This window comes from Canis lupus, chromosome 8 (genome assembly GCF_003254725.2).
Source record: "Canis lupus dingo isolate Sandy chromosome 8, ASM325472v2, whole genome shotgun sequence".
NCBI lineage: Eukaryota > Metazoa > Chordata > Mammalia > Carnivora > Canidae > Canis > Canis lupus.
In genome coordinates, this window is record NC_064250.1 from 43,324,335 (window position 1) to 43,351,751 (window position 27,417).

The window sequence follows — 27,417 nt, forward strand, 5'->3', positions numbered from 1 at the left end:
CCCTGTGATCAGGACCTGAGCCAAAGGCAGACAGACGCTCAACCACTGAACCACCCAGGCATCCCTAAATCAGATTGTTCTTAACTCACATTTCCTTTTATTTATTTATTTAATTTTTTTTTTAAAGATTTATTTATTTGTTCATGAGAACACACAAAGAGAGAGAGGCGGAGACACAGGCGGAGGTAGAAGCAGGCTCCACGTAGGGAGCAGGACGTGGGACTTAATCCTGGGACTTCAGGATCATGCCCTGGGCCAAAGGCAGGCGCCAAACCGCTGAGCCACCCAGGGATCCCTCACATTTCCTTTTAAAGAAAGAGGGCACTAGAATGGATATTTGAAGTTGTTTCAGATCTGCTTAGAAATGAATTTTCTGTTAATATGTTTTAACATTTGGGTTAATTTGTTAATTTGTCATTACTCGACCAGCCATTAGTGAGGAAGAAAGATGAAACCATTGTTCAGTGAAAATGCAGATAAGTTCTTCATAAAGAGTTCACAACATGCACAGTGCTCAAAAGATTTAGTGAGGAAAAACTACTACATTCGGAGGGAACAGTATTTCATGAGTATCTTGGGGTTCAGCAGTAAAATAGGCCCAGTTTCACTGCCAGTCCTGAAAGAACTTCGTGAAAGAGCAAGCTGGTAGTCATACCAAAGCTACCCCACAGACTTTTACTTTGTTAGAGTAGCAGAGTATTTATTTTTATTATTATTGATTTGTGTCTATTCCCTCAAGGCAGCAGTTGGCTAGAGCTGAGTATCAGGAGATGGTCACAGCACTCCTTGGCCTTGAAGCCTACTTCACTCATTTGGGCCGCCTGTCCGGGGCTTTGTGAGCCTGCTTTATTCTGACGTGAACCATATTTTCGAATAGCTGCATTAGAATTTAATTGACCTTATTAGCACTGACATTTGTGAGATTTAAGTTGGTTTATATATTTAAAAACTGAGGTAACATTTATCAAAAATTATAGTTAATTCAAATAAATCAGTAAAACTTTTTATTTCTATAAAATGGTTAGAGCTTTTCCAATATCAGTATTTTCTTGAACTGTCTTGATTGATTTTTGTGATATGCAGGTATCTGCTATTTTCTTTTTCACTGAAACGAAATGTGTCCATGTGTGGTGTAACTAACCAAGGCATTAATAATCAGTATGATGTGTCATTTATGGCTATCTGAATTGATGGCCAAGTGGTCTTTTCCAACTGTAGGTCTTTTTTTTTTTTTTTTTTAAAGATTTTATTTATTTATTCATGATAGTCACAGAGAGAGAGAGAGAGAGAGGCAGAGACACAGGCAGAGGGAGAAGCAGGCTCCATGCACCGGGAGCCCGACGTGGGATCCGATCCCGGGTCTCCAGGATCGCGCCCTGGGCCAAAGGCAGGCGCCAAACCGCTGCGCCACCCAGGGATCCCCCAACTGTAGGTCTTAAAATGCTATAAATCATATTCATAATGTCTGTTTATTATTGCAATAGGAACAGTGCATCGAGCTGTTAGAATAAAAATGAAAGTTACATATAACTTAGACATTTTAGAATTCAACTGTTTTCAGTCTTCTAGAAATTAAACATTTTTTTCTAGACAGATTATACTATTGTAGATTGATGTATCATGAAACTAGTGAGATGATAAATTTGTAAAAAATAAATTTCATTCACGGGGGCAGGGAAGCACAGTTTCTACTCTTAGAAAATAGCTCCCTAGGTTCCTACATTGGCTAAACTACTTTTTAAGGGAATCTGGCTTTTCTTAGGGACTAGGGTTATTATAAATAAAGAGACCAATAAATCTAATTTGTTTTACAGTTCATTTTCATGTAAATGAAAAGATATGCTATTTATTCATGTTCTTAATTTATCTGCTATTCTGTCATTCAGTACTATTTTTTTCCTCAGAATTTCTCAGATCTGGAATAAAAGTTCAAAAAACCATTAATTATGGCAGGATTATTATTTAGAAATGAGCTAAAATTAAGTAACCTGGAAATTGCTGTAGCAGTAGTGCCTACCTGCTGTATCTGACCATCTAAAAGAGGTTTATGTGACATTGATCTCTGTCACTTTTTTCAACATTCCTTGCCCCCAAACTAACTTTCTTGATGCTTTTCTAACTTCTTGCTTTCTGACATAGCGACTTTACCTTTATGCCTAAATGATTTCTAAAACAAAGGAAAAGATATCTGATTCTTGAAAGCACTTAATGAGTAAGTGATTTTCAGGATGCTCTCTTCTTCAAGCATATGGTAAGGAGAAAAAGTAAACTTATGAAGGAGGCCAAAGCATACCTTACATAAAGGAAGTCCCGTGTGGTGAAGGAGTTGGAACCTCTAGGTTGAGCACTATCTTATAATGTTAGATTCAGTTGTTAACGAGCTCCCTTTGGCTCTAAAGGAAAAAGCTGTGTAAGTAGGTTGGGAGCCTACAATTAACATTACCTAGAATTAACCCCGCTTAGCAGGTGCTCTGATTGATGAATGAAGTTAAACTATAAACCATGACCAAAATGGGATTTTAGATTGATTATCTGAGGATTGTTACTTATCTGAGTATGTCTCCTCTTTGCCACAGAGCTGGTAACATGAGCAAGCTGTTTGCACCAGAGCTCTAGGGCAGTGCTCCTTCAACGATCTGATAAATGACTAGTTTTTGTTTTTGTTTAATCTCCATTCCATTGCAGACCAATATATATAAATATATTGAATACAAATTAAATACTAAGAAAATGAAATGGAAAAAAAGACATATAAAATATAAGCCCCAATGTAGTGTTATGTTTAATAGATACACTTCAGTATGTTTGTTACTCCTATAATTATAATATTCGTATTCTATAAGATACTTTGAAGGCTTAGTCTCAGTTTATATTTTTCTTGTTGCAGACCAGTTTGGATTATAATGCCATGTTCTTCACGTGTTAAGAGTATGGATCCATAGGTACGCAGATGAAAGTAATGCTGCTCTTATAAAGAATTCAAGGTATTACTAATGCACAAATTTCCCAGGGACTGTCTGGGACAGGTAGTAATCCAAAATCAGTGTTACCATTTGAGCAAGCTATTTAACATCAAAATGTCTTCTTTTAAATGACCTTATAGGATTGTTGTGAGGATGTAATGAATTAATAGAAGTGCAAGGCTGTATTCTAGAACATAATAACTTTAGAAAATGTTGAGGATTGTTCTCCTTACTGATTATAAAAACTTCTTTAAGGTTTTCATTTTTAGAATTTTGTTCTAAAAAAAAAGAATTTTGTTCTAAATTATAATTAAAAAATTTTTATTTTGGAACAGACTTCTAATAATGGGTAAACTCTTCTCTCCCCCTCTCTGACTACCAGAAACTTCTCAGCAATTTGTTTGGAATCTGTAAGGTCGTGTTTGGGGGTTGGCATTCCTATTCACCATGAATGTTCCATTTGGAGAGACCAAGCCTTCTCCTCTAGTCTACCTGCTCAATATTTTTCTTAGTATTTATTTATTTTTTTTAAATTTTTTATTTATTTATGATAGGCACACAGTGAGAGAGAGAGAGGCAGACACAGGCAGAGGGAGAAGCAGGCTCCATGCACTGGGAGTCCGACGTGGGATTCGATCCCGGGTCTCCAGGATCGCGCCCTGGGCCAAAGGCAGGCACTAAACCACTGCGCCACCCAGGGATCCCTTTTTCTTAGTATTTAGCTTTCTTCATTAATTCTCATTTTAAGCCTTGTTTTGTTTTTCATGTGTTTAAAGTTTTATGTCTCACTATAATAACTGACTTGTTCAATAATAGATATTTTGGGGCTTTGAGTTACAAGAAATCAGACGTTTGTGACTGAAGAAGAAATTTGTCCAGTATGCTCTTCTCCAACAATTGGTTCTTTTTGAAGTAGATATGACAAAGTTGCATTTTTCGGGGCTTTTCCATTGTCTGGTATATTAACATTTTATTCTTCTCAGGTAATGCAATAGATGTTAATGTTATGCCTGTTTGGAATTTCATTTCTAAATTCAAACATTTTACACTTTGCATTCTAATTTACCCATATCTGGAAAGCATCAGTAACTTTGCCTTTCCTCAGATTATTGTTTTATGAGGTTATTGTTTCATAAGCATCTCTCCCTGATAAAAGTATTTGGATCACATAAGATCTAGATTCAATATTTTCCTGAAAAACTTTCTTTTCCGTAGGATATTATATGGATAAATGTTAATTGACATTTATCTGCTTAATAATATTTATAATAGTTAATGCTTATTGAGCTCCTTCTGTGTAGTGCCAGGCACTAAATGTGCATTTTCTCATTTAATCTTCAGGAGGAGACTGTGAGGTCTCCTGTTAAGCCTCACTTTACAAATGTGCATACTCTAGCTCAGAGAGTATGGTAGACACTGGTAGAGATGGGATTTGAAACTAAGTCAGTTTGATTACCAGTCCAAAGCACTTGACCATTAGATAGTACTTCCTTTTCTGATGAAGACTGTAAAGAAGGAATGAAATATTAGCACCTTAGCTCACAGATTAGGAACGTCTTAACACCACTAACATTATCTCCATTAGTTCCCCAAATTAGGATTATCTTTTGACATCATTCACATTCTACCTTCCACAGTATATCTTCTACCTTATGTTTTTTGGTTTTTTTTTAAGATTTTATTTATTTATTCATGAGGAACACACACACACACAGAAAGAGAGAGAGAGGCAGAGACACAGGCAGAGACACAGGCAGTGGGAGAAGCAGCCTCCATCCAGGGAGCCTGACATGGGACTTGATGCCGGGTCTCCAGGAACTCACCCTGGGCTGAAGGCGGCGCTAAACCGCTGAGCCACCCGGGCTGCTCTCTTCTACCTTATGTTTTGTCAGTGTAGTAGGATTGAAACTACAGAGGTAAACCATCTTCAAATAGCATCGAAACCTTTAAGAAAGAGTGGAATATGTCTTAAATGCCCTTTAAGTCAACACCTGCCAAGTTAGAATCTGAAGCAATTCCCATTTTGAACTATCCAAAATTAATTTCATATTTGATGTCTTCATAGTCAAGTCAGTTATAAATTATCATGTTCAAGAATTCATATCTTTTTTTAAGGGAAGAAGACCTGAAATGGATTCAGAATGCTTCTGTATGTGACTTAACTTTTCCTTTAATTGAAAAAGATGTGCAACTTTGTTGAATGATAACAAGGTTTAAGGTCCTCTATAGCTCAGTTTGGAATTCCAGGTAACAAGTCATAATGCTTAGTGTAAGTACAGGTATTTCTTTTCTTTTCTTTCTTTTTTTTTTTAATTTTTATTTATTTATGATAGTCACACAGAGAGAGAGAGAGAGGCAGAGACATAGGCAGAGGGAGAAGCAGGCTCCGTGCACCGGGAGCCCGACGTGGGATTCGATCCCGGGTCTCCAGGATCGTGCCCTGGGCCAAAGGCAGGCGCTAAACCACTGTGCCACCCAGGGATCCCAGTACAGGTATTTCTTAAACCTATGACAGAATTCTAGAAGTCTCAATCCTCCTCAAATACTAATAAGGAATGCCTAATTTTATTGAAATAAAATAGAAATAAGTAAAAAAAAAAATAGAAATAAGTATTAGTTGTTCTGGAAATTCTTCTGCCCTGGTTATATAGATTTTTAAGTGATGAGATCTTGAGTTTAACTACTAGGTAAGTACATCATACTATCTATCGTAAGCCCTGTATTTCTCTGGGAATCAGTTTTTAGTAACCAAAAAATGATACCCTGGCTTCTGTACCTTGTGTGTTCCTTTCATTAAATCTTTAAGCATTTGACAGTGGCAAATTGGGGAAACAAGATGGGTGCTAAAAGCAAATAATGAAAACAATGAAATGGGTTTTGTAGTGAAGCGGTTTAGCATAGTGTTTAAGAGTATAGATTCTGGGATGGAACTAGAAGGTATTATGCTAAGCAAAATAAATCCATCAGAGAAGACAAATACCATATGATTTCACTCATGTAGAATTTAAGAAACAAAATGTGCATATAGGGGAAGAGAAAGAAAAATAAAATAAGATGAAAATAGGGAGGCAAACCTTAGGAGACTCTTAACTCTAGGATAAACAGGTTTATTGGAGGGGAGATAGGTGGGGGGATGGAGTAGCTGAGTGATGGGCATAATGAAGGCGCGATGAAATGAGCACTGGGTGTTGTTTACAATTGATGAGTCACTAAATTCTACCCCTGAAACTAGTAATACAGTGTATGTTAATGAAATTGAATTTAAATAAAGAAAAAAGAGAGTATAGGTTCTGCAGCTAACTTACATAGATTCAGATGGTGGCTCTGCCATTTGCTGCCTGTTGTGGACCTGGACAAATCACTTGACCTTTTATAAAGTGAGAATAATAGAAGTACCTATTTTATAGGATTGTTGTGAGGATTAAATGAATTAATGTATGTAAGGTGATTATAATAGGACGTGCTTGGCACAATCAGTACTTAATAGTTATTATATAATATAGATGAAGGAGAATATTGGTAGCACCTCTTTGTGTACAACTTGTTCATCCAGAAACTTCATTAATCTAAAGCACCAGAAAAGTCTGTGAGTAGCCAAATAGGCAGCCTGAAGAGCAAGCATTTTACTTGCTCTCTTCTGTTCTTGGCTTCACTTGGCTTCTGTGTATCTCTTTTTGTAATTCTAGTAGGTTAGTATGCCAGTTATCAATTTATTGCCTCTCAGCTTTAAATTTACTCTTCATTGACTACTCTACAGAAATGAATCTGGGCCCTTTAAGTAGTTTTCCTTTGCCAGCTGGCAGACTCTTGCATTTTGTCAATAAAGGATACTGGAGAGAAATTGTAAGAGGAAAGGTTTTTTCTTTCTAGGTCCATGCTTGCTTGCTCTTGGGCAACTACTCTGGCAACAATTCCTATAGCACAGGCAACCACCTTCCCCAGTGCCCTGCTTCTCCAGTGCAAGCTTCTGCAGCACACACGTTTGATTTCTCTGGCCTCCAGCTGGGCTTCTCCAGAGCCCACCTCCTGCATTGCAGGCAGGTTTTCAAGCCACAGCCTCCTGCCGAACACATACTTCTCCAGCACCCAGCAGTCAGTAGTTCTCACTGGCACCACCCTGCCTTGGTTAGTTTTATGGAATAGGAGAATCTCTTCAATAAGACACTTCCCCTTGACAGTTTTCTCCAACAGCCAAGAGTGCAGATTTCCAGCAAGTTCCACCAGTGTGGCACCACAGAAACTTCTCTACCTCTAATATTGTGCTTTAAAATCAGTATAGTTTTGGTCTTCCTGTTTTTGGCACAGAGGTCCTAAAACCTTTGGAATTTCCAGAGTGAAGAGAGCCATACAGTTGTTTTTTGTCATGTGAATGAGATGATTTTTAGAATGTTCCTCGTAACCTAAGGTTGGTGGCTGATTGCCTCAACCATGTGCTTGAAAGGTTGGGACCTTCATTGCCAACCTGGAAGGGAGAGGGGCTGAAGGTTAAATCAATTGCCTGTGGCCAGCCAATGATTTAATGAATCATGCCTATGTAATGAAGCCTTCATAAAAACCCGGAAAGACAGGGTTCAGAGAGCTTCTTGGTTAATGAATACATAGAGGTGCTGGGAGAGTTTATGCCTTGAGGGGGCACAGAAGCTGTGCATCCTTTCCCCTTACCTGGCCCTGTGCATCTCTTCCATCTGGTTTTATCTGATATCTTTTTATAATAAACCAATTAATCTCATAAGTAAAATGTTTCTTTGAGTTCTGTGAACCACTGTAGCAGATTAATCAAACCCAAGAAGAGGAGGTCAGTCAGTCAGAAACACAGGTGACAACCTGGACTTGCACATAGCTGGGGTGCAGGAGTGCGAGAGCACCCAGCTCCGGAGTGTGGGGGTCCCAAACAGGCGAGATTCAGCCACTCGCTGCTGACAACATCTAAAGGCAAAGAGACAAGTCATGGTGAAATGAGAAAGGAGTTTATTTCAGTGAGGCCAACACTGGGAAGACTGGAGACTAGTTTCTCAAAAGACTGTCTTCAAAGTGCTCACGATATTTCCAGGTCATATGAGGAAAATGTGGGACAAAGGTCAGTGGGTACATGCAGGTGGGCTGTAGACAGGTCAATCACTGCCTTGGGGTCAGTTATACAGGGTCTTGCTGGCTCAGGTATCCCTTACTGCTGCAGGTGGTAGTTGTGATTCCCATCGGGATGCTTTGCCTGCAGGGTCTTTTGCCAGAGTTAAGAGATTAAGCCAGAAAGAAGAATTTGATCAGTTAGAAAGGTTGAAGTCAAGGTAGAGGTAGTCAAAGTCCTCTTTCATGAAGGTGGGGGCAGTCTTGTAAAACTGAACCCTTAATCTGTGGGATCTAATGTCTCCAGGCAGATAGTGTTAGAATTAAGTTAGACTATGGGACACCCAGCTGGTGTCCCAGCATTGTAACACATATGTGCACACGTATCAGAATTGATCCCAGGACCTTTTACTGTTCTTCAGTGAGCCCCAGTCATGCCCTTTCCAGCAGGGTTTGAATCTCTACCCACATGGGACCTCTTCTTTGACCACTCTTACCTCAGTCCTACAGTAGGCACTTCTCCTTTTATTTGCTGTTTTTATATCCTTTACAGTTCTGTCTTACTGGTTAATTTCTCATTTTACTGTCCCCTGTTCTAAACTTCCTCTGTTCAAATTATGGTTTCTCTTTCTTGGTTGGACTCTAATTCAGCTAGGTATTAGGTCATAAGAATCAATAACTGCTAAGGTTGAACAGTGAATCAGGCCTGGAGTAAGATAAAACAGTTCAAGTGCCACCATGCATGGTAGCTCACCTTGAGTGGCAGTGCCTGGGAGTCCTTAGGGAGTAATGAGAACTGTGGTCATCCAACTGTCTGCCATTTGACGACCTTAAGCCTTGGTGTGGCTAAATCATCCTATTTTTCAGAAGCTGGAAATGAGGCTTTTTAAGTGAAATGTTTCGGATTTTACATTTTGGCTACTAAATCAAATATTGTTATATTACTGTGGGCCAAATAACCGATGTTGATGAGTTGCCAGTCTATAACCTCTGGGCTGGACTGATTTCTAAGCTCTTTGAAAACCAGAAATAGCAGACTAGAAGTGGTGGGGAAAGCAAATAGAGGAAATACATCACAACATGACAAGAGTAGGGGAGACTGGGAAACATTTCAGATTCTTACAGAATATCGAAGTGTGGTTGTTTAGAACCGCTCAGTAAAGGGGAAAACATCTCCAAGTACATGTTATTATGGGAATTGTACTCTAATCCAACCACAGTACAATAATTAATAGTAATAATAGCTACAGTGTTGGTTTATGTGTCAAGTTTTGTTGGTTTTGACAGTAACCTTGAAAGGGGAGAATTATTGTCCTGTTTATAGATGAGGAAACTAAGCTCAAATTGAGTTTACTAAGTTCAAGCCACTCTAAATAAATGAACAGAATTTGTTTTAAAAAAAGCTTGGCTGTATAATAGAGGCTCTTTGTGAAAATTTAGAAAACAGGATAATCTGTAAAAGGAAAATAAAGTCATCTATTATCCCATTGTCCAGTAAGAATTGCTAATAACGTTTTTTATTTTTTCCATTCTTTTTTGTCTGCATTTTTAATGTGGTTAATTATGTGGCTTATGTATACTTTTACATTCTCCTTTCTTTTACTTGGGAGTATACCAAGCATTTTCCTTTATTGCTAAAAATGTGTTCTAGGCCTTTTTAAATGTTTTTGTTATACTCAGTTATTTTTTTAAAAAAAGATTTTATTCACTTATTCATGAGAGACACACAGAGAGAGAGAGAGAGAGAGAGAGAGAGAGAGAGGCAGAGACATAGGCAAAGAGAGAAGCAGGCTCCATGCAGGGAGCCCAATGTGGGACTCGATCCCGGGTCTCCAGGACCATGCCCTGGTCTGAAGGTGGCACGAAACTGCCGAGCCACCTGGGCTGCCCCCTAAGGGGCATATTCTTAAGAAGGTTCTCCATCTGTATTCCCAGAGTTTTTTTTAAATGCATTTTTTTCCAGCAAATGCAAATGACACTGTATTCTTACAAACGTTGAATACCATTATTAAGTTTTTAAACTTTGCTAATTTGGTAAAGGAAAATGTATTTTGGGGGGATGGAGAGGGAAAGGGAGAGAGAGACTCTTAAGTAGATTCCATCCCAAACAGGAGCCAGACATGGACTCATTCTCACGACCCTGAGATCATGACCTCTGCCAAAATCAAGAGTTGGGTGCTTAACTGACAGAGTCACCCAGGAGTCCCAAGGAAAATGTATTTTTATTATTAAAATTTTCTCAGGTCAATTAAACTTCTTACGTACTAATAATATATATTGTCAGTAGTTCCCCAGGTTTTTTCCCAGTGAGTTTGTGTTTGTTTTTGTAGTCACATTGAACCGTCTTATGGGATTTCCATTTATGCTTACTAGTTCTTTTATGTTTGAAAAGACTCTTACTCCAAAAAAAATTAGTCTTGTTTTCCAAAATTGGAAGAAGTGGCATTAATAAAATTTTGCTTGCTATTACCTCTGTGTCAAAGGGGAAGCCCATATGCCACTGGAAAAATGGCAAATAGCAGAGCATCATTTGCTTGAATTTTTATCCAAGTATCTGGGGTGTGATTTGCTATTCTTGTGAAAAAGGGGCTTAGAAGCCCTATCTGCGTGCTGTTAATGATGTTAGAGATAAGTAATAATGACAGTTGCTCTGTGCTAAGTGTGCTCATGTCATGTTCCTGCATGATACTACTAGTAGCGTTGTACCCCCTTCTTACAGTGGAGGACACTGAATTTACTCAAGGTCACTGCTGCAACTTAGAGGCAGGAGACTTTGGGGGCATCTTGTCTTAGTTGTCAGGACTTAAAGAACAAAGTTCATATTTGAGTTTTCTTCATTACCTGTTACTGACAATTAACAGCAGGTTATGTAGCAGTTAAATTGACTTTGAAGTAGGTGTGTTTGTAAGAATCTGGAGATGGCCTTTGTTGCTTGAACAAGAGTTACTCTGTACCCTATGGTAGTTCATCTCTTCAGTGCCTGGAGCTTTGAAGGGAGCAGTCTTTTTATTTTTAAGATTTTATTTATTTGGGATCCCTGGGTGGCTCAGTGGTTTAGCGCTTGCCTTTGGCCCAGGAGGGCGCGATCCTGGAGTCCTGGGATCGAGTCCCACGTCAGGCTCCCGGCATGGAGCCTGCTCCCTCCTCCTATGTCTCTGCCTCTCTCTCTCTCTCTCTCTCTCTCTCTCTCTCTCTGTGTGTGTATCATAAATAAATAAATAAATAAATAAATAAATCTTTAAAAAAAGATTTTATTTCTTTAAATGAGAGAATGAGAGAGAGCATGATTGGGGGGAGAGGGAGAAACAGACTCACCACTGAGCAAGAAGCCCGACGTGGGGCTCCATCTCAGGACCCTGAGACCAGGACCTGAGCCGAAGGCAGACACTTAACTGACTGAGCTACCTAGGCATCCCTGGAATAGTCTTATAATAAGAGATGCATCTTTACTTTTTTAGAAAAGTATAGTTGATGCTTTCAGTACTAAAATGAGCATGAGGGCAGACCTGGTGGCTCAGCGGTTTAGGGCCGCCTTCGGCCCAGGGCCTGATCCTGGAGACCCGGGATCCAGTCCCATGTCAGGCTCCCTGCATGGAGCCTGCTTCTCCCTCTGCCTGTGTCTCTGCCTCTCTCTCTCTCTCTCTCTGTGTCTCTAATAAATAAATAAAATATTAAAAAAAATAAAATGAGCATGATACAAGAGGGATTGAAACAAATTGTTTTAAATATTACAAGCTTTTACATTATTGGCTTATATTTCATCAAAACAATTTATTGACTTTGTGAGCAAGGAAAGAAAAACCATTTTCTTGTCTGCCAAGAAAATTAAACTGATTTCAAAGCTTTACACTGATTGTGAATGGCATTGAATACCAGCTGTTTTAATTAAGATATCTGGTCAGTCCTTTGTCTCAGTCAGACTGCAGCTGTGAGGCTATGAAATGAAATAACATAAAGCCAATGGCATTGTGTAGTTCATGCCTCTCTTGAGTAAATATGTTGTTTCTCTGACAGAAACTATTGCTTTGGGAACTGTCTTTTCATCTTGAACCACACTTTGATTTTGTAGTTCTTCATTTAAATACATCCTATAGTGACTTACCATAAACGTAGGAGAGAACCTCAGCATTTTAACTTTGACATATACATAATTTTGAGATTGAGTCCCAAGTTGTGAAGCTGTGTGGAAAAAAATACAGCTGTGCAAATAATATGGAGCCACATGTCTAGTGCTTGAAATAAATCAGATTGCATATAAAATAATTTAGGTAGTTAAGAAATTTTTAGAAAATAAAAAAATGAAAACTACAACCCATGGCAGTGATGCTTATCTTTTGACTACTGAGTCTTCTTCATTACAGGTGTTACCTCTGTAGTATTAGTCACCCTGAGAAGGTTGGTAGATATTTACCCAGCTCATAAAAGTTATGGAGGATGAATAATCTGTGTATTGCTTTGTCGAAGATTGAAATGGTGACTGAACAAGGTTCTGAGCTCCTTGGGGAAAAAAAATAGATATCATTTAATGTATTTGTATTAATGGGACAAATGACAGCATTGCTTCACATTCACTCTAATGGAATCCTATTATGGTTCTTTGTTATATGTACTTGAATAACCCTTGAGCCAAAGCATAAATTCCAAAGCAACTAACCATTGAAAATTCTTCATATGGTTACACTTGTACAGAATATGGTAGGCCTATTTCCCATGCCTAAAGAGGCTGCACTACATTTGTGTATCTTGATCATTAGAGCCAGTGAAATGGGGGGTACCAAGTCCCTAGTGCCTTGCATGGTGACGGGCATTTAATTCATTCTTTCAGTAAATATTTAGGGAGAATTTGTTACCTGCCAGTTTCTGTTCTATAAGCTACAGAGCATTGAGCAGCTAATTAAAAACAAAAATCTCTTCCCTCATAGAACTTACAGTTTTGGTATAAGGACAAACACAGTGTTCATTGGATGTTTAATTTCGTTTGATAAATAAATGTGCTTTTCTTAATTTCAAGAGGAACTAGAACATAGTGCAGTAATTTTAGCTCACACTGTTTTACCTCCAAGGAAGTATTATAAAATTAGATGATATACTCATATTTACCTTGATACATTGAATACATTTTCTCAAATTCTTTGTTTCTAAATTTGTTTATGATGTTATAATACAGATCTCATGTTTACACTGTACATCAGCTATATGTACAGTTAGGTTTCACAGGCCAGTAATACTTTTCAAATAAGGGAAATTTGACACAGGATTCCCTGCTTTTAATTTTGCCAGGTAAAGACACTAAAAATAAAAACACGGGATCCCTGGGTGGCTCAGTGGTTTAGCGCTGCCTTTGGCTCAGGGTGTGATCCTGGAGTCCCGGGATTGAGTCCCACGTCGGGCTCCCTGAATGGAGCCTGCTTCTTCCTCTGCCTGTGTCCCTGCCTCTCTGTGTGTGTGTGTGTGTGTGTGTGTCTCTCATGAATAAATAAATAAAATCTTTAAAAAAACAAAAAAACTATGGTCACCATCATTTTTTAAAAGCACATTTTAAGACCAAAAAGTAGGTAGGACATAATCTCAGAATAAAGAATGGTCTTCTACATTGAAGAAATGAAACCTTAGGAAAAGCTTGGTACTTCCTGTCCTTCTTTAGAAACTGTCAGTAGAAGACAATGATAACTAATTATAATTTTGGTTTTCCTCTTGATGTTTATGGATTCTTTTTTTTAAAAGATTTTATTTAATTGAGAGAGAGAGCGTGTGCGTGCACAAGCTAGGGGAGGGGGAGAGGGAAAAGCAGGCCCCCCCCACAGAGCAAGGAGCCCCACGCAGAACTCCATCCCCGGACCCCAGGATCATGACCTGAGCTGAAGGCAGATGCTTACCTGACTGAGCCACCCAGACACCTGATGTGGATTCTGCTTGCTCACACTGTTTAAAGAGGTGGTGAGGCTCAATGTTGTCTATCATTGGAGGTAAATTTCGTATAACAGATTGTATGTATTGTGTCACGTGATGGACATTGTCTTGGCATGTACAGGGCAACAGAGTGCATTGTCCAATCTAATCGTGCCCCTACCACTAACTAGCCTAGCCATGCGATCTTGAGCAAGTTATTTCTCACCTGTGGCCTTTGATTCTTCATCTGTATATCGAGAGAGGATCTTTTTTTTACATTTTCTTCCAGTTTCTTAAACTTGGATTCTGTTTTGATAACTTTGGTAGCTGGTATCCCTCTTTTTAAAGTACACCTTTGAAGATTAATAAATAAAAATAATTTTACTTTCTCTTTCTAAAAATTTGGGCCAAGCAGCATTTTAGGAGATTTATTTTTTTATTTTATGAATTTGAAAGGTTTTTTTTTTAAGATTTTATTTATTTATTCATGAGAAATACAGAGAGAGGCAGAAACATAGGCAGAGGGAAGAGAAGCAGGCTCCATGCAGGAGCCCAATGCGGGACTCAGTCCCGGAACTCCAGGATCATGTCCTGAGCCGAAGTCAGACACTCAAATGCTGAGCCACCCAGGCGTCCCAATTGAAAGTTTTTTTTTTTCCAGAAGAATGAGTTGCATTTTTAATTTTTAAAATACATATATATATATATATATATATACTCTTTTGTGTCAGAAGTACCAAGCATCATAAACAAATTTTTTAAATACATATATATATATATACACATAAAAAATATTTTTTTATTGTAGTTCGAAAGTTTTTTTTAATGCTCATAGGTGTTTAAGTTATTCTGGATGGCATATATCCCTCCGTTTTCTTAAATTGTGCCACTTCACCTGCAACTTAATTTTGTAGTATGTATTAAGCCTCAAGAACTCACTTCTGCTCCTGCTTTTTAAAACTTGTCTCAGTATAGTACTTCACGTGGTGCCAATGTAGAATATTCTACAGCACTTGGTAAGTGCCTAGTGAATTTGTGGGTTGGTCCAGAATTGTGAATACCACTGGTTTTTCCATGCAATCATTGACATAAAATGTGAGGAATGATTTTTAAGGAATGTCTGAGTGGCAGGTGAATTTCTTAAGAAAATTTTTGAAGTGCCTTTTAGTATTCTACATAGACTGAGCTTGGTTTCAAAGAGCTGCCATACTAAGGAGGCTGCTGCTTCCTAAAGCAGTTCCTTGATTACCAAAATAAAAAAGAGTAATAAAAAAAAAAGAAGAGCTGCCATGAAGAAGGTTTATTAAAATTGAATAGTTATAAAATGAATCCTTTCAGGGGTCCTGGCTGAGTAAATTAGTACCTAGGTAATTTTTTTTTATTCATTCATGAGAGACACAGAGAGAGAGAGAGAGAGGCAGAGACACAGGCAGGGGGAGAAGCAGGCTCCATGCAGGAAGCCCGACGTGGGACCCGATCCCCGGTCTCCAGGATTACGCCCTGGGCTGAAGGCGGCGCTAAACCACTGAGCCACCCGGGCTGCCCGGTAATTTTTTATAGTTACGTAATTTTGTAGAGTAAAAAGTACTATCTTGATGCAGTTTGATGAATTTTGACAAGTATATACAAATGTACCTCACATTCCAGTCAGGATTTAGAATATTTCCATCATCCTAAAAATAAATAACCTGGTGCCATTTCCTAGTTACTGTTATTCTCTCTAGCCATTGTATTCTCACACTTCTGCTGGAGGCAGCCACTGTTCTGATTTCTTTTGCCAAGGATGAGTTTGGCCTGCTTTTAAACTTCCTATAAATAGATAGTAAGTAGCTCTTTTGTGTCAGACTTCTTTCATTCAACATCTGGATGATATATTTTTTTAAAGATTTTATTTATTTATTCATGAGAGACACAGACAGAGGGAGAAGCAGGCTCCATGCAGGGAGCCCGACTTGGAACCTGATCCCGGGTCTTCAGGATCACGCCCTGGGCTGAAGGTGGTGCTAAACCACTGAGCAACCAGGGCTGCCCTTGGATAATATTTTTGAAATTCATTCAGGTAGCTGTATGTAGCAGTAGTTTATTCCTTTTCATTACTGAGTAGTATTCCATTGTATGAATATACCACACTTTGTTTATACATTCTTCTAGTGATGGACATCTGAGCAGATTATGCCTATTATTGATAAACCTCCTATGAACATTCTTGTACAAGTGTTTTTGTGGACATACATTTTTATTTCTCTTGGAAAATACCAAAAGTAGAATTGCTGGATAACTTGATAAGAGACTAGTAGTTTTCCAAAGTGATTGTACTGTTTTATGGTCCTAGCAGCAATACATGAGGATTCCAGTTGCTCTGTATCTTTGCCATCATTTAGTGTCACGAGTATTTAATCTGAGCCATTCTGGTAGGTGTAAGTAGATGTCTTTAATTTAGATTTACATTTTCCTGGTGAATAAAGATGCTGAGCATCTTTTCATGGGCTTATTAAGTATTCATATATCTTTGGTGAAGTTATTTATTCAATGTTTTTACCCATTTTTTGTTGTGTGGGTGTTTTTGCCTCTTACTGAGTTGCGAAAGTTTTTTATATTTCACACGCCCTTTATCGATATCTTAGGTTGGGTTCCCCAGAAAACAGACTCTGAGAAGATTTGCGCACAGGAAGTTTATTGAGGAGTGCCCTTGGGAATAACACCTGGGAAAGAATGAGTAGGATTAAGCAGGAGGAGTTGAACTGTAATTCAGTTACAGTAGAGGCCTCAGCTCACCTCACAGCAGGCTCTGAAGCTGGATGGCCCTTCAGAGATATCCTGAATGGAGGCAAGAGGACCTGGCTTTGTACCTCCCTCCATACAACCCAGGGACTAGCATGGGATGTGAACTGGCCTGCCAGAGGGAATATAGCCTTAGGTTAGTCAGTACCCTTTGGCCCAAGGTCAGTTCATCAGAGGGACTCAGCTGTGAGCCTTCAGTAGGCAGCACTCCCAGCAGCTAGGGGAACAGGTGTCTTCAGCCTGGAGGAGGTTGATGTGGGCAGTGTCACCACAGCATTCACTACAGATATGTGTGTTACAGATATTTTCTTCCAGTATGTAGCTTGTCTGTTTATTTTCTGAGTGGATCAGCAGATGTTTTAAATTGTGATGCGGAATTTTTTTGTGTCCTTGCTGAGAAATTTTGCCAACACCAAGATTACAAAGCTACTCTTCCTTCTAGAAGTTTCTGAGTTCTAGATTTTATTTATTTATTTATTTATTAAAGATTGTATTTATTCATGAGCGACATGGAGAGGCAGAGACATAGACAGAGGGAGAAGCAGGCTTTTTGCAGGGAACCCAATGTGGGACCCGATCTCAGACCCAGGATCATGCCCTGAGCTGAGGGCAGATCCCCAACCTCTGAGCCACCCAGGCATCCATCTAGATTTTATATTAAAGTATAATCCATCAAGAATTAACTTAGGTATATGATATAAGCTGCCATCTAAGTAACTCTTTTTTTTAAAAAAATATTTTATGTATTTACTTGGGAGAGAGAGAGCATGAGTGTTGGAGGGTGACAGAGGGAGAGAGAGAAATAGACTCCCCTCTGAGCAGGGAGCCTGATGTGCAGCTTGACCTCAGGACCCCAGGATCATGATCCAAACCAAAGACAGATGTTCAATCAATTGAGCCACCCAGGTGCCTCCACCCAAGTAATTCTGGAGGGTGCTCAGCTCTTTCTTTTTTAAGTACATCCCTTTCATCACTTCTCATCTTCCCTCAATTTATAAGGCAGACGCATCTTTCATTTCCATTTCCCAGAGTAGAGCATAGTCAGAGTCAAAATGCTGACCGGACAATTTTCTTCCCTAGCAATTTATTCATTAGTTTGAATTGTGGCATTCTGAAACCAAGTCCCTAAAATGACATGATATGCTCAGTCCAGTTCAGCTTACCATTATTTCTGTCCTTTCTTAGGAGTGAAACTTTACATTCATGAATTTTTTTAAAACAAAGGTGACTTTTATGAGTTCATTAGAGAAAATGACAAGTAGACTAACTCATATACCATGTCCCCTTATACAGAATAGAGCTGTTTTTCACACATCTTGTGTTCTCCATGCTCTGGCAGTTTGTCTCAAATGAATGCTGTGATTAGCAGTGCTTTGATGAGTTTAGTAACTTGTAGAAGATAAAAGCTCTTAGAATAGCTCAGTATTAAATATTAAAAAGTAACACCAGTTGTTTGGTGTCATTTTTCTGAAATGCTTCAATCACTTTCTCCTGTCGCCTCCTATATAAGAGATGTAAAAATATTTTACAGAAGAGAATCTGACGTACTAAATATTATTAACCAGTTTGGACATGAAGCCAGCTCTGCCTCCCAAGCCAGTGCCCCCAACTACTGGATGCATTCAGAATGCTCTATTTATAAGTAACTAATAATGGCCATCCAGAATGTATGAAGGACCAACCTGGCCTATATGCTAAGGAGCGGGGGATTTCCCTCTTGCTTTATAGCAAGTATTAGTTGGTGTGGACATTGTAATTGTAGTTTCCCCATATTCATTAGAGACACAATGAGATAGATTCCTTCCTTCTTCCCAAACAAGGAGGGGACTGAATCCTTCAATGAGCCTTTCATCTGAGAACCCATTTTTCCATAGAAACAGTATATGTATGTATGTATGTATGTGTATATTATGTATTTATTTCCCTAACCTCAGAGTCACAAGTTCAGTAGTATGTCAGAAATGATACAGCCACTGTTATTTTTGCTAACCTCAGAAAGGAAACTAAAACAGAAAAGTGAAGTACATTAATTATTAAAACTTTTTCATAAGCAATGTACAAAATTTCCCCCTTTTAGTTTTTAAGGTCATTTTTCATACTGCTAAGGCTCCAGAAAGCCATACATGGTACACCACTGCTTCAAGAAATTTTGAAATATAATCTTTTATATTTTGAGTGTCAAGAGGCAGTCTCTCAAAGAAATTTGAGTAGGAAGAAAAAAATTGAGATTAGGTTGGATTAAAACCATAGATCATTTATGGCATTGATTATGATGATGATTTAACAGATATATACTTACCTACATATACATCAAGTTGTATACATTAAATATCTACAGCTTTTGGTATTTTAGTCATAATCTCAATAAAGCAGCTTTTAAAGACATGTAGAACATTTTAATACTGAATTAAGTAAGCTTTATTTTTTCATTGTATAAGTAACATGTTCATTGTAGCTCAACTGCAATGTTTTAAAAATCGTGTATTATTTATTAGATTTATAAATTATAAAGTTAAAAATATGTTAGTTTGATTTACATTTGTTCTACTTATATGTATACTTTTTATTACAAATATGAGCTTATCAGTGCATATAAAAAGCTGGTTTGCCACCAGCTTTTTCCTCATAACAGTGCATATATCCATGAATAGACCTGAATCAAAATGTTTAATGGCTTGAGTGCTGTGGTACTGTGATGTATTGTGGTTTATTTAATCAATCTCCTTTTTTGAACATTTAGGATATTTTCAGGTTTTCACTGTCTGTGCCATGATCGTCTTTGAATAGTTCTTCCTTAGGAGGAATTCCCAGAAGTGAAATTGCTAGAGCAAAGAATTCACATTTTTGAAGCCTTAAATTGAAATTGCCAAATAGTGGTCCAGATAGGTTATAGCAATTTACATTTCTCCCAGTGTCAGACAAATGTGCTCATTTTTCCCATCATGAGTTGTAGACAAGTTTTCCCACATCATTGTGAATCTGGTAAATTTGTAAATGGCATCTCCCTGGTTTCTTTGTTTTTGTTTTTTAATAATTGATTTATTCATGAGATACATAGAGAGAGGCAGAGACTTAGGCAGAGGGAGAAGCAGGCATCCTGTGGGGAAGCTGATGCGGGACTCAATCCCAGGACCCCAGGGTCGTGACCTGAGTCAAATGCACTCAGCTACTGAGCTACCCAGCTGCCCCAGCATCTCCCTATTTTAATTGGCATTAGTTATTTATGAAACTCCCCCAGTTTCATGTTCACTGGCCATCCTAGATTTTGGGCTCACAAATGAGCAGCTTACAATCTTTTTTTTTTTTTTTTAAGATTTTATTTATTTATAGAGAGAGAATCTCAAGCAGACTCCACACTGAGCATGGAGTTGGAGGCGGAGCTTGATCTGAGCTGAAACCAAGAGTCAGATGCTTAACTGACTGCACCACCCAGGTGCCCCACTCACAGTCTTGATTACAAATACTTCAGAAACTTTTTCTCATTGATTCATCAATTTTCAGCATTTTCTTATGTTTTCTTTCCAGGAACGACTAAAGCTGGTGACTGTTTTGGGTGCTGGCCTTCTCTGTGGAACTGCACTGGCAGTCATCGTGCCTGAAGGAGTACATGCACTTTATGAAGATATTCTTGAGGGTAAGAGAGAGAGAAGAGGGTCTTCTTTGAGAGATGTTGACTTGGAGTGTTGAAAGGAGAAGTCGAGTGGTTTGTTTTGTTTTGTTTTTTTTCCCCGTACATATTTCCTATTTGCCATAGAATTCTGCCCTGGGAAGAGTTCTTAAAACCTATCTTCTGACATCTTTGGCATTGAACACATCCTTAGCAGTTTGTGAATTGAATCCTCAATTCATGAATACCACTTAAGATATATTTGCAGTAATGTATGAATTCCAGTCTGACAGCCCTTTTTTAAAGCCTACCTAAAAACTTCCCAAGTTCTGTATGACAGCAATTTTATTTTTAGTGTTTGTTACTTGAAAAAATATATAGACTGTATATATTTGGATTTAAGGAGTCTTTAGGGAAAACTTGTAGGTAATTGGTGAGGACCTCTGCAGTAAAGGAGAAGTAAAACAATGAAAGAATCTTTCCTGACCCTAATAACAGTGAGCAGAGGACAAATAATATAGACATGTAAGAGTAAATACTCACCTGCTAGATGGTTTGGTCCTCAACACCAGCTTGAAACGTACTTGATTTAGATTTGTGACTCGGCAAAACAGATTACTGCTTGCCACGAAACTTCAGAGACATCTGTGAAGGATTGAAATCACAACTGTTAAATTGGCAAGTGGAATCTTCAAGTGCCAGGAGTCAACTGGACTTTAAGAGTAATATAAAAAGGTAGGCACTTGCCAGATTTCATACTAGATACAATATAGTAAGCAGCTTTTCAGATTTCAGGGAAAAAACTGTCCTTTATCCAGAGTGATGACGCTCTCATCCCTGGTGTATGACTATAGCCCTAGCCCTAACCCTAATGAATGGTATCGGGTAGGCAGAGAATGGTGGCAGATGTTATCTATGAGGATTGTAAGGGTCTTATTGCAAAATAGAGAGGATGAGGACTGGCCAGATTTAGGGGGAAGATACTAAATCAGGAGTCCCAGAACCAGTGGTTTCCACTCTTTTCTGATCACATCTCCTATTAGGGGGTAGGGAGATAAACATGCACAACTGCACTGATCTATTGTGTACGTTATAAAACACAAACCTAAAAGAGAAAATTTTGAAGCATAAGATTTAAAGGAAATGTATATAGAAGACTAGTACAGTTGACCCTTGAACAGCTCAGGTTTGAGCTATGCAGGTCCGCTAATAGTTGACCCTTTTTCAATACAGTACTGTAAATGTGTTTCCTCTTCCTCGAGATTTTCTTATTATCTTTTCTCTGGCTTACTTTATTGTAAAAATACAGTATATAAAACATAGACCATACAAAATATGTGTTAACAGACTATGTTGTCAATAAGGTCAATGGTAGTCTATTAGTAGTTAACTTTTTGAGGAGTCAAAAGTTATGCAGATGGGGCTGCTCACTCTTTCTCTCTTTTAAAAAATCTTTTTGTCTAGAAAAATAATTAATTGCTATAACTTGAAATGCCACATTAAAAAATTATAGAAGCAAAGGTCGTTTTTTGCCTTTAACATTTATTTGTCGAGTATTTGCTAGATTTCTGGACCTCTATTCATTTTTAGCATTTCAGAGATCTAAGATATATCTCCAGCCTTCAAGAATTCACAGCTAGTGCAAAATGAATAGCAATCAATGACAGCAGGGGTTGGCTTGCTTTTTCTGAAAGGGCCAGATAGCAAATATTTTAGGCTTTGTGGGCCATATGGTTTCTGTTGCATTATTCAACCTTGGTGTCATAACATAAAAGCAGCCATAGATAATCTGTGAACAAATGAACGTGGCTGTGTTCCAATGCAATTTTTATTTACAAAAATAGGCACCAGCCCTGTACTGTAATTTACTGATGTCTGAATTATGATATAGTAAGGTGTAAGACCTGTAGTAGACAGACATGCAGTGTGCAGTTGCTGTGAATGTATGAGGAGAAGAGGATACAAGAATCTCAAGGAAGAGGGGACTTAGGAGCTCAGTCTTTAGAGACAAGATGTTATCCCCAGAAGCAGCCACATGGAGGGCCTGTGGATTCATTAACTCATGCAAAGTATAGGCAGAGAGAGAGATGGGAGCCCAGTTAACTGTTAAGTAGGTACTTTATGAAATGCAATCATTCATATACTCTCCAATAGCATCTTTCTAAATAATATTGGAAATTGTAGCTACCAAAATTCTGTGATTTACTTTACATGGGTAGCTTTTTTTTTTTTTTTTTTTAAGATTTTATTTTTAAGTAATCTCTACACCTATTGTGGGGCAACCAGATCAAGAGTCTCATGCTCCACTGACTGAGCCAGCCAGACATCCCACATGGGCAGCTTCTTAACATCTATAAATATGAAGAATTAAATCATGGTTTTATATATTAAAATGGAAACCCCCAAATTGCCTTGTCTTTAGAGAAAATCAGATGTCTTAGTTCATTTATTTCACATTGTTGGGGCCATGCTAAACTCAGACCCTCAGCTCACAAAGAAGACCTATTTGAAAAATGATGGGTGTAGCCATCTCAGTATTGGGCACCAGAATACTACATTTTGAGTTTATTAATTTTTACTAAATATTACATATGAAAAAGCACAAAGAAAATACACATATTGGCAGGGTACAGCTCAGTGATTTTCACAAACTTAATACAGTCTTGTTACCATGAGGCTGCATTTTCATTGTCCAACATTACTAACTCAAGATTCTTGGACTGTAGTTTTCAAACTTAATTATTTTTCATCTCGGGCAGCCCGGGTGGCTTAGCAGTTTAGCGCAGCCATCAGTCCAGGGTGTGATCCTGGAGACCCGGGATCAAGTCCCACATCGGGCTCCCTGTGTGGAGCCTGCTTCTCCCTCTGCCTGTGTCTCTGCCTGTCTCTCTCTCTCTCTCTCACTCTGTGTGTGTCTCTTATGAATAAATAAAAGCAAAATCTGAAAATAAATAAATAAATCTTTAAAAATTATTTTTCATCTCTGAGCTTTTAGTCAGTTCTTTGTAACATACTTGCTGCTAACGATTTATTTTGTGTATGAAACCAAGTGGGTGCCTACAACCTAGCATTCACCTCTCTTCAGTTGACCACTTCAGACCAGACTTCTAGTTTCCAGAAGATGCCCCTTATTCCAAAATCATCCATTTCCCCCCTGAATCTTTACACCTACAGTAGTGTTTTCAAACCGAAGGTAGCAACTCAGTGGGCCTTTAAATAAATTTAGTGAGTTGGACTTGGGACCAGTATTTAAAAAGAGCCTGGTGGAGAGACAAAGAAAGAGGGAAAGAGAAAGAAATGGAAAAGTGCATTGTAATCATTATAAGCTTCACTGTTTTGTGAAGCTTTGTATTTAGTTTTTCATATATATAAAATTTATTTTTACTCTAGGTCATGGTCTTAAAAATTTCAAAAAAGGTTATAGATCTCATTTAGTAACTTAGAAATATTATTTAACATTAACATCAGAAAAACTGTTGATAGTCATAGACTTTGTTTAAATAAAATGGAAATGTCTAGGCTGTAGGAGGTCTTTTCTATCTCTTGGAGAAATACTCCATCTCATTTTAAGATACCAGTGTGACTTAGAGATGTTACAGGAAAAGGGTTACATACAGGCAGATATCCCTCTTGAACAGTCTTTTATCAAATGTAGCAAATTGAATCCAGCAATATAGAAAAAGAATAACACATCTTCATCAATTGGAGTTTATCCCAGGAATACAAAGTAGGGGTTGGAGTAATATTCAAAAATCAGTTTATTATATTAATGGAATAAAGTAGAAAAACCATTTGATCATCCTTAACAGGTACAGAAAAGCATTTGACAAAATTAAACTCTACCTTATAACAAAAATTACAGCAAACTAGGAAAGAACTTTCTTACTGAGAAAGAGTATATGGAAACCCTATGGCTAAGACATCTATAGCAGTTAGAGCAAAGCAAGACCATCTCCTCTCAACCACTGATGCTAACATTGTATTTGGGATCCTAGCCAGAAAAAGAAAGAAAGGCATAAAGATTGGAAAGAAGTAAAATTAGATGACGTGATCATGTGTGTAAAATGGTTAAAGTTTTAAAGCCTTGCAGTATCAAATGTTGACAATGATATAGAGCAACTAGTACTCTCATACCCTGTTGTTGGATGTGTAATATGGTATAACCACTGTGGAAAACAGTTTTTTATAGTTAAACCTACACACAATCCATCAATTATAGGCATACATATGTACCCAAGGAAAAAGAAAACATGTATTCACAGAAAGACTTGTACCTGAATGCTCACAGCAGCTTTATTTATAATAGACCAAAATCGGAAATAACCCAAATGTCCATCAGTAGGTGAATAGGTAAACAAATTGTGATATGTCCATGCAGTGGAACATTATTCATCAAAAAAGAGGAACAAACAACTGATACCTGCAAAGCATAGATAAATATCGAAACATCAGGCTATAAGCAAAAGAATCCTTACACAAGAAAGTTATGTATTGTATGATTCTATTTATATGAAATCTTAGGGGAAAAAAAAACTTTCTGGGGACAAAAAAGCACACCAGTCCTTGCTTGAGACCAGGAGTGATATATTGACTTCAGAGGAACATAAGAGAACTTTTCTGGGATTTTAAAATATTCTGTATCTTTTCCTTGGTGATAGTTACTAGAATTTTTGCATTGTGAAAATTCATTGTGTCTTATCGAATGTTAATTATACTTCAATAAAGTTTTTTTTTTTAATTTATTTATGATAGTCACACACAGAGAGACAGAGAGAGAGAGGCAGAGACATAGGCAGAGGGAGAAACAGGCTCCATGCACGGGGAGCCTGACGTGGGATTCGATCCCGGGTCTCCAGGATCGCACCCTGGGCCAAAGACAGGCGCCAAACCACTGCGCCACCCAGGGATCCCAATAAAGTTTTTTTTAAAGAGAGATTTAACATTTAATTCAAAAACAAGTAGATGAAATCACTCTCCAGGTTAAAAAACAAACTCTCCAGGTTCTTTTGGGATGATGAAAAAGTTCTGAAGATAGGTGATGATGATGGTTGCAGGACAGTATGAATGTATTTAATGCTATCAAACTCTACACTTAAAAATGGTTAAGATGGTAAGTAGATTTTATGTATATTTTATCACATTTTTTAAAAGTTTAAAAAAGAAAATGGTTATGAAAACAAACCAAAAAAAAAAAAAAGAAAACAAACCAAAAAAATCTGTCAGCAATTAGAAGAATATATAGATTTTTAAAATTTTTTTCACATGGCATGTGCTCTGTGTCCCTTAAAAATATCTTTTAAAGAATTAAGGCAGGGTCTAAAATAGCACAACAAGCTTATGTAATTTCTTTGATCAAAGATAAAAATGTTTAATCTAATTATAAATAAGAAATGTCTAGTATGTTAGCCACTCTTCATTAAACACAGCAAAGATCAGGATTCTGGCCTAAAGCATTTATGCTTTGTGTTATATGTGAATATAAACAAAGTATTATTTGGCCAAATATCATTGCCTGTAATTTGGAGTATCCTGGCAATTGTATTTCTAGAACTGAATTTAGAAGGCTGTGTCCCTTAAACTGCTCTGCCCTTTTGGCTTCTAGTTAGTGATTGCCTCCTGCCTGATAGATAGATAGATAGATAGATAGATAGATAGATAGATAGATAGATAGATTTTTTTTTTAAGATTTTATTACATTTAAGAGAGAGAGTGAGTGCAGGAGCAGAAAGGAGAGGCAGAGGGAGAAGGAAGACTCCTTGCTGAGCCAGGAGGTGGGGGCAGGGTGGTCTATCACAGGACCCAGGACAGAGATCAGTGACCTTAGCCAAAGGCAGATGGTTAACCATCTGAGCCACCCAGGGACTCCCCCTACTGATATTTTTTAAAGCTTAAAGTTTTATACTCAGTTTGTTTATTTGCAGTTCCTATATCAACCTAGATGTAAAACTAGATGAATTTGGTTAAAATATTTTCATTACTACTGCTCTTCACTCACCTATCTTCATCAGAATAAAACTCACTATAATTTCTGATGATATTGGCATGAATTTCTCAGCCAGAAAGGAGGATCTGAGGATGATATCACTTGGGAATATGACTGCTTTCTTGCGTGGTGATTTGCTTTCACTTGAGGTTTTCAGAACAGTAGGCAGTTAAAAGATCTGTACCTGGGTGGCTCAGTTGGTTAAGTGTCTGCCTTCAGCTCAGGTCATGATCCCAGGACCTGGGATCTAGCCTTGCATCAGGCTCCCTGCTCAGTGAGGAGCCTGCTTCCCCCTCTCCTTCTGCAGCTCCCTCTGCTGCTCCCCTTTTTTGTGCCCTGTCTCTGTCAAATATATAAGAAAAATTAAAAAAAAAAAAGATCTGCATGCCAAAAGAAGTTTATGATTGGCTGGATTGTAGTATAGGAAGTAGATGTCTTTGCAGTAATATAAGTAGAGCTTGAAATACAGAAGAATGGAAGCCTCTATATGAAAATGTTTCAGGGAAGAAAACATTTTCTCTTCATGGTTCTTTCTGCTCTAGGTAAACACCACCAAGTGAGTGAAACACAGAATGTGATTGCATCAGACAAAGCAGCAGAAATACCAGTTGCCCATGAACATGAGCACAGCCATGACCACACACAGCTGCATGCCTACATTGGCGTTTCCCTTGTGCTGGGCTTCGTTTTCATGTTGCTGGTAGACCAGATTGGCAGCTCCCATGTGCATTCTACTGATGGTAAGTGGCTCCAGGGCTTTCTGGGTAATGCAGTAAATTTACAGTTTAGAAAGTAACAGCTGATTGAATAATTCAGTAGGCATCAAAGGCCTTATTTAATGCCAAAAACTCTTAACCTTTCTTGGGTTCTAGTGAACATTTTATTTAGTTGAGGGAGCTGGTGAGTTGTGACATGTTGCACAAGAGAGTGCTTGTTGGGTTATTATCATACTTACCTTAGAGCTATCTCATTTGGTTGGTAGTCTAGGGCAGAAATTCTTAACCTTTTTTGTGCCATGGAGCCCTGGGCATTCTGAAGTCTGTGGACTTTTAATTGGAATCATATTTTTATATGTAAACCATAACGCATAGGATTACAGAGAAAACCCAATTATATTGTAATATAGTTCC

General features: G+C 38.0%; 1 protein-coding gene across 2 annotated transcripts in view; it reads left to right on the plus strand.

Annotated features, from left to right (window-relative positions):
• Positions 1-27,417, plus strand: part of SLC39A9 (solute carrier family 39 member 9) — a 43,978-nt gene that overhangs the window by 1,830 nt on the left and 14,731 nt on the right. For both annotated transcript variants that reach the window (XM_025442309.3, XM_025442307.3), the window contains exons 2-3: positions 20,223-20,331; positions 26,830-27,027. In XM_025442309.3, coding sequence (XP_025298094.1) covers positions 20,223-20,331; positions 26,830-27,027 — 307 coding nt within the window. The remainder of the gene's footprint in view (positions 1-20,222; positions 20,332-26,829; positions 27,028-27,417) is intronic.